This window comes from Scyliorhinus canicula, chromosome 13 (assembly GCF_902713615.1).
Source record: "Scyliorhinus canicula chromosome 13, sScyCan1.1, whole genome shotgun sequence".
Classification (NCBI taxonomy): domain Eukaryota; kingdom Metazoa; phylum Chordata; class Chondrichthyes; order Carcharhiniformes; family Scyliorhinidae; genus Scyliorhinus; species Scyliorhinus canicula.
In genome coordinates this window covers 56,753,075-56,772,041 of record NC_052158.1, presented here as the reverse complement: position 1 = coordinate 56,772,041, position 18,967 = coordinate 56,753,075, and the positions used below count along the sequence as shown (strand labels likewise).

The following is an 18,967-nucleotide window of genomic DNA, read 5'->3' as shown; positions in this document are numbered from 1 at the left end:
CCCACGCAGACACGGGGAGAAAGTACAAGCTCCACACAGATAGTCACCCGAGGTCGGAATTGAACCTGGGACTCTGAAGCTGTGAGGTAGCAGTGCTAATCGTGTGCCACCATGCCGCCCCTCAGCACAGTACCTCAGCGTCAGCCGAGGTAACACTGCTGAAGACCACAGCAACGGGTAAGCTGGGAGTGGGCATAAATTCACTGTTTACAAAATTTCAACTTTGTCAAAATCTAGGGCTCCATTTCCCTTTTATGCGCCTACTAATCCCACCACAACTCACCTGCCTTCAAGGAGCCAGAAATATCAATTTGGGTACTGCCTGTTAGCCCAAGGTGTAGCTTATGTTTCATGGGTCCTAAACTTACATCTGTCCCCGTTTCCAGATTCCTTTAATCTCTCTTTCCTTCACCATTCTGTCTAACCCATTGTTAAACATTGGCACAATCTCTAATTACTCACACTGAGGGCATATTCCACAAACCCGTGTATGAAAATGCGCTCTGTCCTACATTTAGCTTATAATTATATACCCTTCTTCCAGACCCCTCGCTCACTTGAGCTATTCTGTTTCTATCTGCACTGCTCTATCTTGTCATAATATTAAAATCCTCCATCAAATCACTCTCTAATTCGTTCCCATAAACATCGATTTTATTGCTTTCCATTTTTTGCTTCTCTCCTTTTCAACATAACCCAAAATGCAAAATTATGGGTGGAACTGCCCACTCAGTGCAGAGTGTTGGATGAGTGCGTAGCTCTCCAAATGCACAGTCGAGCTTCCTCTCCGATTCTCTGGCGCTCTCTCTGCGTACAGAAACTCTGGGGGCGTGGTTTTCATGTGGGGCATATTTTCAAAAAATATTCCCCACACAGATACGGAGAACACCCCCCACAAGCACCAGGGTAACCCCCATATACCCTGGTAATGTACACCCCACAGAAGCATGACCCTCTCTCCTCCAATCCCAACCTCCCCCCCTATTGGCCAAAGCTACATTTACTTGAGCAACCCCGGCCGGTTATCTTCAACTGCTTCATGTCAGCAAGGGAGGATTTATAAATGTGGGAGGAACATAGGGGGAAGTCCGCTAATCATATTAAAATTTATCAGAATGTATTTAAGTAAGGTTCCTGCCCAACGCTCGAACACCAGCAAGGGTGAGGATAATCGGAAAATTAGATTTCGCCGATGGGAGTCTTATTTTCCGATACTTGCAAGATTTTGCACCCATGTCGTTGTTTGTGCTCCTGACTAACACGGGCGTAAAATCACCCCTTACATGTTTAAATTCACTGAGGTTGCCCTTTCCTTTCTGCCCTCACAATGTAACTGAGTGGAACATAGGAACATGGGGACAGGAGGAAACCATTCAGTCCCTCTGAACTCTTCTCCTATTTAATGGGATCATGACATATCGACAACTCAAATCCATTTACCCACAGATACATGAGAAGCTGAAAACCCCGACGGGACCTTCCCTGATCAAGAATATTCCTGGAGGGAGAAATCAATGGCCTGTCTCTCTCCCACCTTAGCTCCACCCTCTTCATTTCCCTTTTCACTTCTCCACACTAAGGGTGATGCGACGAGGCCGTTAAGATTTGCAACACTCAGAACGCCCTTGCTGGGCGAGATCCAGTTACATATTTAAATGAGCACTTAGGCTCCCATAAGGCCCCCAGTGTCCGATCCCCTCGCGCAACCCCCCCCCCCCCCCCCAACCAGGGCGGTCGGGGACTGAGTCCGCAGGCGCTGTGCAAGCTTCCCGAACAGCGATAGGTGGTTAGAAACACGCCGTCGGGAACTCGGCCAGTCGGGAGCGGAAGATCGTCTAGGCTGGCCTCTGTCAATGGGCCCCCAGCTGCACGGAGTACTCAGTGAACATGCCGATTCTCGAGTACCGGGGAATTGACGGATCGCGCCGGGTCCGATTTCGGCATGAAATTGGATTCACCGCGCCCCCGCCAAACGCGATTTCGGCGCGGGGTTGCGGAGAATCTAGCCCCCTCATTGCCACACTCAGGTGCCTGTCCAGGTGCACAAAGGGAGAATTCTGAACGTCCAATTCACCTGAGAGCATGTCTTTTGGGACTAAGGGAGGAAACCGGAGCACCGGGAGGAAACCCACGAAGACACGAGGAGCTCGTGCAGACTCCGCACAGAATGTGACCCAAGCCGGAATCAAACCTGAGACCCTGGCGCTGTGAAGCAACAGTGTTAACCACTGTGCTAAAGTGGTAAGCAGAGGCCACCTCAGACATCAGTTAAGATTCACTTGTAAGTCCGACCAAGTAGGAAGTCCCTTTCTCTTTTGAAGGGCGCTTCGATTTAAAATGACAATCCAACAGTTTCACGGTGCTTTTACTGGGTTTCACTGTCAGACAGTGGTGTTTGAGTTAGTATTGTAAGAAGTCTTACAACACCAGGTTAAAGTCCAACAGGTTTGTTTCAAACACGAGCTTTCGGAGCGCAGCTCCTTCCTCAGATGAATTCCTCAGATTCACCTGAGAAAGGAGCAGTGCTCCGAAAGCTCGTGTTTGAAACAAACCTGTTGGACTTTAACCTGGTGTTGTAAGACTTCTTACTGTGCTCACCCCAGTCCAACGCCGGCATCTCCACATCATGAGTTAGTATTGTTGCAGGCTGAATCTCTGCATGTGATCACTCACCTCGCCCGGTGCTGTAATGTTGAAGTTTATCACTGTAAGTAGCTTCTTTGCCATAAGCTCGCTTCCTGTCACCGAAAGAAACACAAACACGTGATTCTTCTTGGTTGGAGAAGCTGTGCGGTGCGAGGAGACTTAAGAGAGAAACAAACAATATGATTCATTCCAATAATGAAAAGAAGCAGTAAATATTTCAAACTTAGCCTGCAGTGTTAGAATTCTGCTGCTATCATTTTCCAGAAGTGAAAGGCCAAACGTTAACTGACCCATTGGGGGAGCAAATCTGTCAAAGATTCGCCTGGTGCAACAGCTAAAAATAGGAGGCCATTCAGCCCCTCAAACCTGTTCCACCATTCTGTCAGATCAAGGCTGATCTGCATGTTGACTCCTTTTACTCATCTTTGCTCCATAATTCTTGATTCCTTCCTGAAGAAAAATTGGCCTTGAAAGATTCAATCAAAGCTTAAGCATCCACTACTAAAAAGAGGAAAGATTCAAGATTTCCACTACCTTTTATGTAATGTGTCTCCTGATTTCACTCCTGAAAGGTCTAAATCAAACGTTTGCAGATTGTGTCTCCCCTAACCTTGTTCTCCATTACCCCAGCAGAGGGAATTATGTCTCCGTATCTACCCCGTCGATGAATTTTAACATTTTAAACATCTTGATTGGATTGTCCCTCAATTTCCTTTACTGAAGGAATACAACCCGCCCCATAATTTAACCCTGGCGTGATTCTAGTGAACTTGTGCCACACCCTCTCTGAGGTGAATATATCCTTCTGGAAGTGTGATACCCCCTGCGGAGCACAGTACTCCAGGTGGAGACTGAAGGATAACCTATTAGTATTACAAAGGCCCTGAGATGGAGGCCCCCTTGCTCTAAATTCCTCCATCAGAGGAACATGATGGGAAATAATCAATCCAATAAGACGATCAAAATGTCTCCACTTATGTGGCCGATAATAAGGAGTTTTCACCTGGTCAGCCCTTTGACTAGACTGTGTAGACCAGAACACGAAGACACTTTCCCAACAACTAGGATGCACCTTTGTTACCAGGTTACAAATAATCTTTCATTCAGAATGGTCAATTCAATAAAACACTTTCTCTGAGCATTTTATGAGAAAAAGGTCAGAATGCGTTTCCATAACGACCTGCTGCAGACGATTGATACAGCCACCAGCGAGACAATGAAGACCACTCCCGCAGCTGCGGAACCTGCAATCAGTGGCAACTGCTCCCTCAGCTCAAAGTTGTAGTCATCTATAAGGAGAAAAATGGAGCCATGTGAGGAACTTCATCAACAATCATTACAGCAACAAGTGAGACCATTAAAGGAAGATCTTTACAATCAAGCTGAAAGCTCCAATTCTAACATTTCAGCTCTACTTAGTCTGTGCTGGTTAAGGTTAATATGAAATGCATGTCAAATGCACTCTGACAGCATCAAACTCTCAATCCTCGGCCTCTTTACAAAGCACATTTCCTTCCCATCACTGCTTTTGCTTTCAGGCTTCAGTTTAAAGTACCTTGTAATTGAGTTACTTTAACCCATTGCACGCTGTGCTTCACTTTCAGCTTCCTTTATAGCAAAGTAAGTGACTTCTTGCTGCGGAGGGCCAATAAAATGTATTTGAAGAGTGTGTTTTAGAGGAGGTTATGAGAGGATGGCAGTCCATCCGATTACTGCCAGAATGGAGAAACAGTGACCAGAAGGATCCAATGGAGTAGGAATCTGAAGTTGTTGGTAAGTCCAGTTGGTAAGTCTGGAAGCCCTCAACTCAGGCTCAATTGTCAAGATGTATCCAGGCTCTTTAGGAATAATGGCCTTGCTAGGGTGAGGTAAACACTGAGGAAGACCTTCTCGCCATTCATGCCGACAGGATCTTCTGGACCCACTGGCACTGCACTCCCATCACATGTTTCCCGGCAGCGAGGGATGTAATCTACGTGAATCCCATTGACAGTGTCAAGAACCCGGCCAGCGGCGTGCTGCCTCCCACCGCCAAGACCCATGCCACGGGGAGGTTTGGAGAATCTAGTCCTACATCTGTAATAGCATAGCATTTAAATGTGTCAAACATTTTAATTAACTGCAGCCTTTGGGAGGGGTGTGGTTATTGGGTGCGATTCTACCATCGTGCCATGTGGGAGAGGCTCAAATCGCGTTTCGTGTCGGGCTGGAAACATTGCGCTTCTCACTTAACTCTGCTTACATAAGCTCACTTAACTCTGCCAAAGCCAATTCGAACCGTCCCCCGGGATCTATCAGCATCACTGGAGACCTCAGCCGGGCGCCATTTAACACTCGTCCTCACAAACGGGCAACAGGCAGAATGGCACGTGGGAGGGGTCTCCCAGGCGATTGGAGGACCCCTTATGGTTGGTATCTGGGTAGAGTGGCAGCCTGGCATTGCTTACGCCACCCAGGCACCTTGTCACTGCCAGCCTGGCACCCTAACAGTGCCATCTGTGCACCCTGGCCGTGCCACTCGGCTGACAGTCTGGCACAGCCAGGGTGCCCATGTGGCACTGCCAGGCTGCTAGTGCCGAGGTGCCCAAGTGGCTTTTTGCCCACGCCAGATAGCGGGCCTGGGGATGCCCTGTCCGTATGATGTGGGATGTGGGGAGTCGGGTTGGGGCATTGGGAGCATCGGGAGGTCATCGGGAGGTGGGCAGCACGGTAGCATGGTGGTTAGCATAAATGCTTCACAGCTCCAGGGTCCCAGGTTCGATTCCCGGCTGGGTCACTGTCTGTGTGGAGTCTGCATGTCCTCCCCGTGTGTGCGTGAGTTTCCTCCGGGTGCTCCGGTTTTCTCCCACAGTCCAAAGATGCACGGGTTAGGTGGATTGGCCATGCTAAATTGCCCGTAGTGTCCTAAAAAAAGTAAGGTTAAGGGAGGGTTGTTGGGTTACGGGTATAGGGTGGATACGTGGGTTTGAGTAGGGTGATCATTGCTCGGCACAACATCGAGGGCCGAAGGGCCTGTTCTGTGCTGTACTGTTCTATGTTCTATGTTGGGGGAGGGGGGAGGGGATGGAGGTGCAGAGATCAGGGCACCATTTTAAAATGGCACCCAATCTCTTCCTGCACTGATGAGCGGAGCCCCTCAGTGCAGGAAATGTGACTGAATGCAGCCTCGGCGAGGCATTCCCCACTGAGGCCGGAGAAAAATGCAGAGTGCCATTATACAGCGGAGCATTGGGAATGATCTCTGTAATCCTGCCCAGAATGTACATTTTTATTTTGGTTAGGTCTCCCCCTAAGAGTGGGTGAATCCAGGTCTGGCAGGAAGCAGCCTACCAAAATTGTCCAAAATTATACTTAGGGCTGGATTCTTCCTTCCCGCCAGCCGCAAGGTCGCCACGGGTGAGACGCGGACCATGTAAAAGTCCATTGATCTTGGGTGGGAATTTAGTGGTTGCCAGGCGGGCACAACCGGAGAATCCTATCCTTAAGTCATTTCTTTGGATGAAAGACACCCATTGGGCGCGATTCTCCCAAAGGGAGACTAAGTGCCAACACCGGAGTGAAATCCGGAGTGTTTTACTCCGGCTTCGGAGGCCGCTCCTCGCCCCCTATTCTCTCCCCCCCCGGGGGGCTAGGATCGGCGCCGCGTGAATCCTGAGTGCCTGGCCTTGACGCTTGCGTCAAAGCGGCGTGCTGGGAATGACGTGCCCGGCGGCGCCGAAGTGACGTCAGCCGCGCATGCGCAGGTTGGCCGTCTTCCCCTCTGCTGCCCCGCAAGACATGGTGGCTTGATCTTGCGGGGCGGCGGAGGGAAAAGACTGCGGCGTTTACAGACGCCGGCCCGACAATCGGTGGGCACCGATCACGGGCCAGACATCTGCTGAGCACGCCCGTGGTGCTCGATCCTCCCTCCGCCCCCCCCCCCCTCCGCCCCCACAGGCCCCACACTCACCTGTCGTGCGCTGTTCACGCCGGCAGCGACCAGGTGTGGTTGGCGCTGGCGTGAACTGGTCAGGTTCGGCAAGCCATCCGGGCCGGAGAATCGCCGGTCGGCGTGAGAAACGGCGAGTGGCGATTCTCCGAGCGGCCATTTTTGGGGGGGTGGGAGAATCGCGGGGGGTGCCAGGGCGGCGTGTCGTGATTCGCCTGGCACTCCCGCGATTCTCCCACCCAGCGTGGGGTGCGGAGAATCGCGCCCATTGTCTTTGAGGACAGTATTTAACAAGCTGCCCTTGCTTTGGGAGGAAGAAAAGTGACACGTTGGTTTATTTCGGAGAGGGTTCACAAACACAATGGAGGTTTGTGGTGTAATGTCACATGCTCTTTGCCAGCATTATGGATGCTGCCATATTGGTAACAGCAGCACTGGAGGTGCCCATTTTGGACACTAAACACAGGGGTTTTGGTCCCTTATGAAAACGAGGTGCCTACTTTCGTCTCCCTTGCAGAAATTGGTTTGAGTTGAACAGCACCAGGCTTACTCCACTTGGGATTTTGAAGCTGACCAAGTAGAGGCCACTAAAATGTACACTAAAAATAATGACCACAAAGCAATGTTCCTGTGGAGCCAGTCAGTTTAAGTGAGGCATACCATCACATATTGATACACCAACCCCAATCCAGAACCTAACGCCTTTGTTTGTGGCCAATATCTTTGAACTGTGCGCCGACAGGAAAAGGTTTTGGCCAACTTCATTTAATGTGTGCCAAAGATGTGCAGGTTAGGTGGATTGGGCACGCTAAAATTGCCCTTACTGTCCAGAGATGCGCAGGTTAGGTGGAGTTACAAGGATAGAGGGACCCAGTGGGCATAGGTGGGGGTCAGAGGGTCGGGGCAGACTTGATGGGCTAAATGGTCTCCTTCTGCATTGTAGGTATTCTATGATGCAGTTTATAACTTGGCAAATCCACATTGAACAACCTATCGTGTCTTGATACCAAATAGTTTTCAGCTTAATATCTCAGTTCTGCAGTAACAGAGCACTGTCGATTATGGGAGCAAGTTTCACTCCCCCACCGTCTCCACACACAAGGTGCGGGATTCTCCCGAATCAGTGCGATATCCCGACGCCGGTGTAAAAAATGGCGCGAATCACTCCGACATCGGGCCGATTTGAAGTTGTGGAATTCTCTGCACTCCTGGGAGCTAGGCCCGCGCCGGAGGGGTTGGCGCCGCAGCAGCCGGCGGCGAAGGGACTGCGCGGGTTAGCGCATGCGCAGAACCACCAGCATGGTTCAGTACAGGTGCAGACCGGCCGGCGTATTCTGGCGCAAGCGCAGGTGGGTGGCTTCCCCGTGCCGGCCATGGCGAAGCCCGACAGGGGCCGGCGCGGAAGGAACAAGTGCCCCCACAGCACAAGCGGGCTCCGATCGCGGGCCAGGCCACCATGGGGGACCCCCCCCAGGGCCGGATCCCCTCGATGACCGCACCAGCCAACTTACCTGCCAGGTCCCGCTGTGTGGGACCATGTCCAATCCATGCCGACGGGACTGGCAAGAAACCAATGGCCGCTCGGCCCATCGGGGCCCGGAGAAATTCTGGGGGAGCTGCTGCCAACGGCCCCCGACCAGTGTGGCGTGATCCCCACCCCTGCCTGAAAACCGACGCCAGAGAAAACGGCAGCTGGCGTCGGAGCAGCGGGGCGGGATTCACGCTGCCCCCCCACCCTCCCGGGGATTCTCCAACCCGGCAGGGGTCAGTGAATCCCGCCCAAGGAATTGGAGTTGTAATTTTGCGGGTATGAGGCCCAATCAATTTACATATGGACAATCAGGAGCTGAAGCCTTCAATTTCTTCAAAATAAATATTTTTATGATAAACAAAGTCATTATAGCAATATAACAACTGTAGAGCAAACACCAATACAATATACAAACCACACCCACCCAAACTCCTTCCCCCCTCTCAGCTACTCATTAAGAATGCAAACCCTTAACAAAAAGACAAACACCCCCCTGTAAAAGGAGATGAAAGGCTGTCACCTCGTGTAGAATCCTTTAACCGACACCATCATGGTTTGCTTGATTTTATCAAGACAGAAGAATTCCATCAGGTCCCCCAGCCAGGCCGAGGCCTTAGGCGGCACTAGTGACTTCCGCCCAAGCAGAGTTCTCCTCCAGGCTATTAATGAGGCAAAGGCTAGGCCCTCGTCCCCGTTTGCTGCACCGGCGAGTCCGAAACCCCAAAAATGGCGACCCAATGGGCACGGCTCAAGCTGAACACCCAGAATCTCTGACAGTTTATGCTTTCCACCTCCTCATCACCTCGCAACCCCACCCCGATTAGCCAACAAACAACTACCAGAAGAACAAAGGTCCCCCTCCCTATACACAATCTCAAAACAGAAATCAGGAACGTAAGCTCATTATATTAAACAAATTCACCCCAATAATAATAAGCTGCAGATATGCCCCCCTGCTTTGCTCCCGTTAAGTAGCTTTGCAGCTATCAGAGTGACAACTCCCCCCTCCCCCTCACAGGGTAAAAATCAAAGACAACTGAACACTATACCAGCAATCAGCCCCCCACCCATACCAAACTTTAATCCAGAACACAAGAGGAAAATAAACATTCAGCCGCCATCCTACAAACAGCTCGAACAGAACAAAATAAAACCCCCAACTTCACCGAGGAAAAACACCCAACAAACCCCGTAACAGCCCCATGCCCTTCCCCACAGTACACAAATCTCACAATAAATACAGATACAGGTGAACCTAAGAGCGAACCAGCATCTAACGTCTTTCACCCACTTCAAGGTCCATTCCTTATCTTGGTATCTATGAAACCTGATATGATCGTCCGTGGTGGCTCCCCGGATCTAGGCTTCTACCTCAACGACAGATGGGCCTAGTCCAATTCATGAGGGGATAGCAAATTCCCATCTCCCACCAACTTTCCAAACATCCTAGACATATAGTCCAAAGAGTTAGTGCCTTCCAGACGATACTTAAATTCTGCCGTCCTCCAGATCGTCCACCTTGGCCTTCACCACTTTATGCTCTTGAGCCTGCAACGCCATCTCTGCCTCCAGGGAGACGATCCGATCACCATAGTCGGACAGCGCCACCTTCATTATCTGTATCACCCATCCACACTTCTATCCGCCATTCCACCTTCTCCAAGTCCACCCGAATAGGGGCCCTCGATTGCCTCCTCCAGGTTCTCAGCAAATGCCTGCTGCTGCTTCTTAAATTCATCCATCAAGAAGCTTGCCAACATCTCGGTCGATCATGGAGAGGCCAAAGATGCAGGAGAGACCTGTCATGTTCCACACTCCCCCCCAACTGACGCCCGCAGAACGTCTGAGTCTGAGAACGATCCCTTGCCTGAATTCTACCTTGTATTGTACTTGCTGGGCATTATTGTCTCTGTTACTGGACTCCTGTTAGAATTGGGCTTAATGGAATTTGAGGGAATGTCTTCATTAAGACCCAATTGTTTCTGAAGATCCATGATAAAGTAACATGGTGTTGGTAGTACTCTTGATTTCCTTATTTAAATACTGACCTCCACAATGGGAGTTTCACCAGGACTGTGGTCTCTTGGTCAAAAGTGTCAGCGGGCTATTAGATTTGAGGGGCATCACATCAAGCCTATACCTGCTTCATTGAATGTTCCCAGTCATAGAACATAGAACATTACAGTGCAGTACAGGCCCTTCGGCCCTCGATGTTGTGCCGACCTATGAAACCACTCTAAAGCCCATCTACTCTATTTCCTTATCATCCATATGTCTATCCAATGACCATTTAAATGCCCTTAGTGTTGGCGAGTCTACTACTTTTGCAGGCAGGGCATTCCACGCCCTTACTACTCTCTGAGTAAAGAACCTACCTCTGACACATGGTACTCAGCAGTGGTTATTTCACCTGGAGCAGGAACCTAAGTTGATCTCCTCCACTCTACTTACTCCAGTGCCTGAAAGCAATTGCAGCCACTAGAAAGCAGCCATGGTTGAGATCAGTCAACAGTGTTCAATGTAAATCCTTCCTAATCTGAATCCCACAATAGGTCATTCAATTACAAAGTCAGCCACTGGAACAGCTCAGGATATGGCCAGCTGACTTCAAATGGAGTGAAAAGGACCCGTCAATTTTTGATAAACCTAACCTGTTACCTAGCTGCAAGCACACTTTACAGCTTCTCTAACTTTCCCACATAGCTTACTTCCCTGGCTTGTGACTGAGCCTGAGAGTGGAAATATTCTAGGATGTGCTCACTGGTGTCTTCAACTAGCATATAAATTATGCTCATCGTCACATTCCTGTTTGTAGAAGTTTGATACACAAGAATCGGCACCTGCATTTCCTGCATTACAGCAGTGGCTAGGTTTCAAATTAATACTTCCATTGAATGTAAAATGCTTTGGTACATATTGGGGTCATGAAAGGTGGTATAGTATAGTAACTTTGGTCATTCTTTCCTATACACTCTCTCCAGGGAGTAGTCTTTGATCAGCACCTCAGCATTTTGAGGATATCCACTTACTACAGAAGGACAGTCCCACTGATCGCTGCAGCCAATGATGTGCAATGAACCAGTGCAACCTTGAATGAATTAATTACACCCCCGGGATTACTGTGGCTCAGTTCCAGATTGAACACACCAAATCGGGGCACTGACTACAGATGCAATCGGAAGCATTGCTGCCTCATTATTCTGCTACAGATTCTGATGGTCACGGTAGAGTTTGATCTGGCTTGGAGAACTTGTTTTCTACATGCTGGGACTATATTAAATTGAGGAGGGGGCTTTGATAGTGCAGATTAAAATCTCTCTCTGTTTGTTGCCCCGTTTGATTTGTCCCTGCTTCGCACTGAATATATGTCTTCCATATTTTGTAGCCTGTCATCTACCTGTTCCCTGCACGTATAGCCTGCAGCTTTCTATCCTTTGCCTTACAATCTCAGTTGATGATTGTCCCCAGTGCTTGTTTATTAATGTGCCGCGGGCTCCCCTTCAATGAATATGTTTATTCTATTTTACTGCAAAAAAGACACACCAATTTTTCACTTTCCCCCGACGTCCAATAATCCTGAATTTCCAGTCAATAATAGGAATCTGAATGTATAAAATGATGAATCTGCTGTCTCTGTGCATTGCATGCAAAATGGGAAAATTGTGCAGCGTCACATTAATCTGTTTAGCTACACAGAAAGAAAATCCATTTAAACTAATGTACAACCCTGATATCCTTGTTGTGACCCTCTGGGCTCTAGAAGGTCACATGAACTGCTGGACTATTGCTCCTTTTCCCACCACCATACTGAACTCTTTGTGAGTAGTGAGAAAGGTGGGGGGGGGGGGGGGGGGGGGGGGGGGGCAAGTTTAAACCATACAAACATACAAATTAGCAGCTGGGGGAGGCCACTCGGCCCCTTGAGCCTGTTCTGCCATTGGATAAGATCATGGCTGATCTGATTGTAACCTCAGCCCCACATTCCTGCCTACCCCCTCGATAACCTTTCACACTTTTGTTAATCAAGAATCTATCGAACTTTGCCTTAAAAATATTCAAAGACATTGCTTACACCACCTCTTGAGGAAGACAGTTCCAGAGACACACGATCCACTGAGAAAAAAAGTTAGAATCATAGAATTTACAGTGCAGAAGGAGGGCATTCGGCCCATCGAAACTGCACCGGCCTTGGAAAGAGCACCCTACTTAAGCCCATGCCTCCACTATATCCCCGTAAATCCAGTAACCTGACCTAATCTTTCGTACACTAAGGGGCAATTTATCATGGCCAATCCACCTAACCTGCACATCTTTGGACCGTTGGAGGAAACCGGAGCACCCAAAGGAAACCCACGCAGACACGGGGAGAACGTGCAAACTCCACACAGACAGTTACCGGAGGCCAGAATTGAACCTGGGTTCCTGGATCTGTGAGGCAGCAGTGCTAACCACTGTGCCACCATCATGCCCCTAAATTCCCCTCATCTCTTTCTTAAATGAGCGGCCTATTATTTTTAACCAATAACGCCTAATTCTAAATTCTCCCAGGATCAGCTCATATAGTAGCAGAAGAGGCCACGCCTTCGATGACAGTGGTATCTTGGGAAAACCACTTCCCATTTCTCTGAAAGGCATGGAAATCGGGCATGTTGCATAGTCTGAGGCCGGAAAATCAACTTCGGCACTTCAGAGCAGAGAAAGATCAAGATTTACCTCGGTGACTTCAGGCTCAACACAATGAGGAAATGAGTATATGGGGTATGGCTAAAATCATATATTTCTTGGAAAATAAACATCTAAATGGGGTAAAAGAATGAAAGGATCTTGAAATGAAGCACACAAATCACTGAAAGTAGTGATATAGGTCAGCAAGGCTGCAGGAAAAGCAAATCATTCACCGGATTTGTTTTTAGAGAGAGGGGATTGAAAATGAGAGAATTTTGCTCAAATCGAATTTTGATTAGACCACATTTGAAGTACTATGCACAGTCTTGGTCGCCATATTATAAAAAGTATATTGAGACAGAAGGGGCATACAAAAATGATTTGCAAGGATAATACCAGAACTTGGAGCTTATAACTATCAGGAAAGGATGAAGCGGCAGAATCTCTTTCCTCTTGAAAAATGAAGGCTGGTGGGTGACCTAATAATGGTCTTTAAAATCCTGAAAGGTTTTGACAGAGTGGACACAGATTGTTTCCACTTGTGGAAAGGGTCACAACTGGAGGCCATCAGTATAAGGTAGTCACCAAGAGAGCCAGCAGGGGAAACAAAGACTTGCATTTATAAAGTGCTTTTCACAATCACCAGACATCTCAAAGTGCTTCACAGCTACTAAAGTACTTTTAAAATGTAGTCACTGTAGGAAACAGCAACAAATTTGTGCACAGCAAGCTGCTACGAATAACAATAGGCAGGATCTTCTGGTCCCGCGGAAGGTGCACCCGGTTTTCTCGCAGCGTGGAGTGGTTTCAATAGTAAATCCCATTGATAGCAGCAGGACATACAATCCCGTCATCAGCCAATGGTGGACCGCCTCTCATGGCCGAGAATCTCGCCCAATCTGATACTGACCAAATAATCTATACCCTACAGAAAAGGCCCGTTGCATCTGCATCGGTCAAAATCAACCACCTCAGTATTGTAATCCACATCTAAATGCTTGTTAAATGTTATGAGGGCCTCTGCCTCTACCACATTTTCAGGCAGCAAGTTCCAAACTCCCACCACCCTTTGGATGAGAAAGGTTTTCCACAAATCTCCTCTAAACCTCCATCCCCTTACCTTAAATCTAAGCCCCCTGGTCATTGATCCCTCCACCAAGGGAAAATGTTTCTTCCTGTCTACTCCATCTAAGCCCCTGGTCATTTAAAATATCTCAATCACATTCCCCCTCAGTCTTCTCTGCTCCAAGGAAAACAACCCCAGTTTGTCCAATCTCTCTTCATAGCTAAAACTCTCCAGCCCAGGCAACATCCTGGTAAATCTCCTCTGCACCCTATCCGGTGCTATCACATCCCTCCTAGACTGTACTATTCCAGAACTGTACACAATACTCTAGCTGTGGCTTAACCAAAATTTTGTTCAGTTCCAGCATAACCTCCCTGTTCTTCAATTCTATGACTCAGCTAATTAAGGGAAGTATACCATATGCCTTCTGAAACATTATATCCACAACTGTTATGTTGATTGAGGAATACATATTCCCCAGGATGCCAGGGAAAACCTCTGTGCTCTTCCCAGTAATACTCCCACCAGAGTAGGCAGATGGGGTCTTCATCTGATAAATACCAGTACTCCCTCAGTACTGCTCTGCAGTGGGGCGTTTTGTAATATTTTGTAATAGCCCAGCATTCCGCTGTACTATTACACTGTGTTGGCTTATGTGCATGTGCACTTATACATTTGCAAGAATTGATCCGATCTTTTTAGTGAACAATAGCCAGTTTTGTCACCAGCAATCCTTTGAAAAATAATTTGCTGGATTTTGGGGCTTCCGTGTTATTGGTGGACTCAAATCAAAGTATGGCCAGGGCAGAAGCCTTGTTGTTTGCTGGCCTGATGGTGAATCCTGCTGTGGCTCAAACCATCACGAGCGGTACCTTTCAGAATGTGAATGTCAGCTCAGTTCAATTTTGTACGCTGTCATTGCTGAATCGGATCGTCATGGTTTCAAGCCTCCCACAGCACTTCAGAACAAAACCTAGCTAAACGGTTCAGGACGAGCATCGCACTGTCAGGTGAGATGGTAAAGAGAAGAAATATGTTTGTTTCAGGTGGATGTAAAGGAAACCAAGGCACTGTTAATGAGGAGCAGGGAAGTTCACCTGATATTTCTTTCGATGCTGAGGAAACACGACAGGCAATTTAATGGTGCTGTAGACCTTTATGACCAATATTCCAATAAGACAACAAAGAACAAAGAAAAGTACAGCACAGGAACGGGCCCTTTGGCCCTCCAGGCCTGCGCCGATCATGATGCCCGTCTAAACTAAAACCGTCTGCACTTCCAGGGTCCATATCCCTCTATTCCCATCCTATTCATATATTTGTCTGAAATGTCACTATCGTACCTGCTTCCATCAGCTCCCCCGGTAACGAGTTCCAGGCACTCATCACCCTCTGTGTAAAAAGACTTCTCTCGCACATCTCCTCTAAACTTTGCCCCTCACACCTTAAATCTATGTCCCCATGTAATGGTCTTTTCCAGCCTGGGAAGAAGCTTCTGACTATTCGCTCTGCCCATGCCACTCATAATTTTGGAAACTTCTATTAGGCCGCACCTCAACCTTCATCATTCCTGTGAAAACAATCCGAGTTTATCCAACCTCTCACTTCCATAGAAAATACCCCTTAGGCTGAACAGATGATATTTCCTCTTTCACGGAATCGTTTTCTTTTTTTGTTCGAAAGGAGTGCTTTCTTTAACAATTATAAAGATAACTGGAGGGATGGAGGCTGTGACAGTCGATACTCTTGGATACCCACATGCATCCCCCCCCCCCCCCCCCCCACCACCCCCGGCACCCAACCACCATCTGCAAAGTTCAACATCAGGGGACGAGAATGATCGTCTGCGCTGATGGGCACAAATTCAGCACAGGTGGCTGGAGGTGGGGTAGCAGTGCCAATCATCTCGCCCGTGAGCAAGTTCCTGCTGCAATCCTTCTGCACTCCCCAGAGCTTGGAGCATTGCCAAGTCAGGAACCCTCAAAAGTAGAAGAGGTGGGAAAGCCACAGGATGGAAAACATCAAATAATAAATCAAGGCAGATTTGGGTTTGTTTCCCTTCTCAGTTTAGTTCCTGACTCCCCAGGCTGTCGGAGGTTGGCTACTGTCGGGTTTTGACTCGTCCAGTCAATTAGGAGCTTTGCCATTATTGTAATCTGTTTCCCTCGGCAGCTCCCTCCCCTGCCAAACTCACCATCTGTTAGCGTTTGGAAGCACATTTTGCCGCTGTACTTTCCGAAGCCAGCGACTGTCCTGGCTCGCACCTGCACCACGTACACAATGCCAGGCCGCAGACCATCAATACGAGCTGTGTTCGTCAGGCTCTTCACCACCGAAGAATTGTACTCATTCTGATCCTGAAAAACAATGGAAAAACATCCAGTTCTTAATCATATCATCAGGCAGTGCAGAACAAGGTCATTTGGCCCCGACCTGTGCCGGCTCTTCAAAAGTGCTAACCGATTAATCCTGTTTCTCCTGTCCTTTCCTTGTAGCCCTGCAAATATCTCCTTAACGAGAACTGATCAAATTCCTTTTTTGTAGCTTACTACTGAATCTGCTTCCGCCTCCACTTCAGGCAGAGTAATCCACTCAGAACTGACGAAATAAAATACATTCTCCTTAACCTAACCTGGTTCTTTATCTATCATAAGGTAGAGTTAACACGGTTTTGTGAAAAGGAAATTGTATCTGACCAAGTTATTGGAATTCCTCAAGCAAGTAACAAGCGATGTGGTTAAAGGGGAAACTGTTGATGTGGTATACTTGGATTTCTAAATGGCTAGCAAAGCAAGTTCAGTAATTGAGATGCAATGTTGCTCTTCATTTCAAAGGGAATGGAGTATAAAAATAGGGAAGTCCTGCTAAAACTATACAAGGCACTAGTTCGACCACCCCTGGAATACTCTGGACAGTTTGGGCCCCCTTATGCAAGGAAATATATACTGACATTGGAGGCAGTCCAGAGAAGGTTCAGTAGGTTCATTCCAGGTGTGGAGGGAATCTCTTATGAGGAGAGATTGAGTAGATTGGGCCTCATTAGAGTTTAGAAGAATGAGGAGGGGACTTTGTAGAGACATATAGGATTCTCAGGGGGCTTGACAGGCTAGATGCTGAGAGAATGTTTGCTATTGTGGTAGAGTCTAGGACCAGAGGGTATAATCAAAGAGTAAGGGGTCGTCCAATTAAGACAGAGATGAGGAGGAATTTGTTCTCTGAGAGGGTAGTGAATCTGTGGAAATCTTTACCGCAGAGAGCTGTAGAGACTCTTGTTAAATATGTTCAAGGCTGAGATAGACAGATTTTTGTACAACAAGGGAATCAAGGGTTATGGATAAGGCGGGAAAGTGGAATTGAGGATTATCACATCAGATAGTCATGATCTCACTGAATGGTGGAGCAACTCAATAGGCCGAAAGGCCTACCTCTACTACAACAAGTTATGGTCTATTCAACAGGGTGTCACATGTAAGGTTACTTCGCAAAATAAGAGCTCATTGTGTAGTGGATAGCAGTTTAACATGAATAGAGAACTGGTTACCTAAAAGGAAACAGAAAATAGGTTATTTTCAGGGTATTTTCAGAGCACACGAACAAACAAGCATACATACATACATATGAACATATAAATTAGTAGGAGGAGGCCATTCGGTCCCTCAAGCCTGACCCACCTTTTGATAAAGCCATGGCTGATCTGAATGTGGCCTCAATTTCATTTATCCCCTACACATTTTGATTCTGATATACCTTTAATTCAGAGTGAGGCAGAGAGAGCGAGTGAACAGTAGGCTTTATTAGTCATGAACTTGCCTAGCTAGAATCAGTAGTAGAGATGAATGCCACCCATAAGAGGCCGGCCTATATATGGCCCCGGTGTGGGCGGAGCCAGAGACGGAGCCATACCGGGGTTATTGTACAATACCTAGAAGCAGTTCATATCACCATTTCCAGGTCATAGGTCACAGGTTATGGTATCATGCATGCATTATTGTGAATACATTCACCACAGATTCCTTTGTCATTCAAATGTCTATCTAACTCAGCCTTGAAAATATTCAATGACCCAGCCTCCAATGCTCTGGGAAAGAAACAAAAGACCCTCTGAGAGAACATAATTCTCCTCACTTCCATCTTAAATGCTGTTGCTGTTTCTCTTCCTGCACTTAGTGGTGCACAAGACAGCTTTTAAATTGTTCCCATAGCGAGGCTTTTACTGGAGCAGGTCGCTACCCTGTCACCGTGGCTAAGAGATTGAAGGGTACCATTCTGTATCGAGCATGGCTGACCAAGTGACTCTCCTGCTCTTTTGGCTGCCAATGGCATGTTGGAAGAATGTTGCAGGTTGCTACTCACCCTGTTGGCCGTATTATGAACACACATTCCTTGGCCATCAATCCTGGGGTGAGACATGAACCCTGAGCCTCTGGCTCAGAGGTTGAAATCATAGAAACATAGAATTTATGGTGCAGAAGGAGGCCATTTGGCCCATCGAGTCGGCACCGACCCTTACAAAGAGCACCCTACCCAAGCCCACATCTCTACCCTATCCCCGTAACTCAGTAATCCCCACTTAAGATTTTCGGACACTAAGGGCAATTTATCATGGCCAATCCACCTAACCTGCACATCTTTGGACTGTGGGAGGAAACTGGAGCACCCGGAGGGAACCCACGCAGACACGGGTAGAACGTGCAGACTCCACAAAGGCAGTGACCCAAGCCGGGAATCGAACCTGGGATCCTGGTGCTGTGAAGTAACTGTGCTATCCATTATGCTACCGTGCTGCCCCAATACACCACAAGACCTTCACTCTGTATTCAATGAAAGACTCTTATCCTCAAACTGAGTCCCCTAGATCTGATACTTGATCAAAGGACCTCGTTGCGCCCAACTCGGTGATGCGACGAGGCCATTAAATCGAATGAGATCTCGCAAGGCGTCACAGTCTGGATGTCGCCCAGTGAGGGCGAGATCCAAATTTACATATTTAAGTGAGCATTTAAACCCACTTAAGTATGTCAGCACCCAAAGCTCCCGAAGCCCGGAAACAAATGCCTGCGACTGGGAGACCGTGACATGGGGCTGTTTCGCACTGGTCCAAACAAACTTGGCCAGCAGAGTCCCCACGTGG

General features: G+C 48.0%; 1 protein-coding gene across 2 annotated transcripts in view; it reads right to left on the bottom strand.

Moving 5' to 3' along the window:
* LOC119975522 (ephrin type-B receptor 1) overlaps positions 1-18,967 on the bottom strand; it is a 657,403-nt gene that overhangs the window by 111,885 nt on the left and 526,551 nt on the right. Inside the window, exons 7-9 of one of the 2 annotated variants that reach the window (XM_038815308.1) lie at positions 16,031-16,193; positions 3,827-3,935; positions 2,674-2,804 (exon numbers count right to left, since the gene is read on the bottom strand). In XM_038815308.1, the coding sequence (XP_038671236.1) occupies positions 2,674-2,804; positions 3,827-3,935; positions 16,031-16,193 (403 nt within the window). The remainder of the gene's footprint in view (positions 1-2,673; positions 2,805-3,826; positions 3,936-16,030; positions 16,194-18,967) is intronic. The other variant, XM_038815309.1, reaches the window with a different exon arrangement.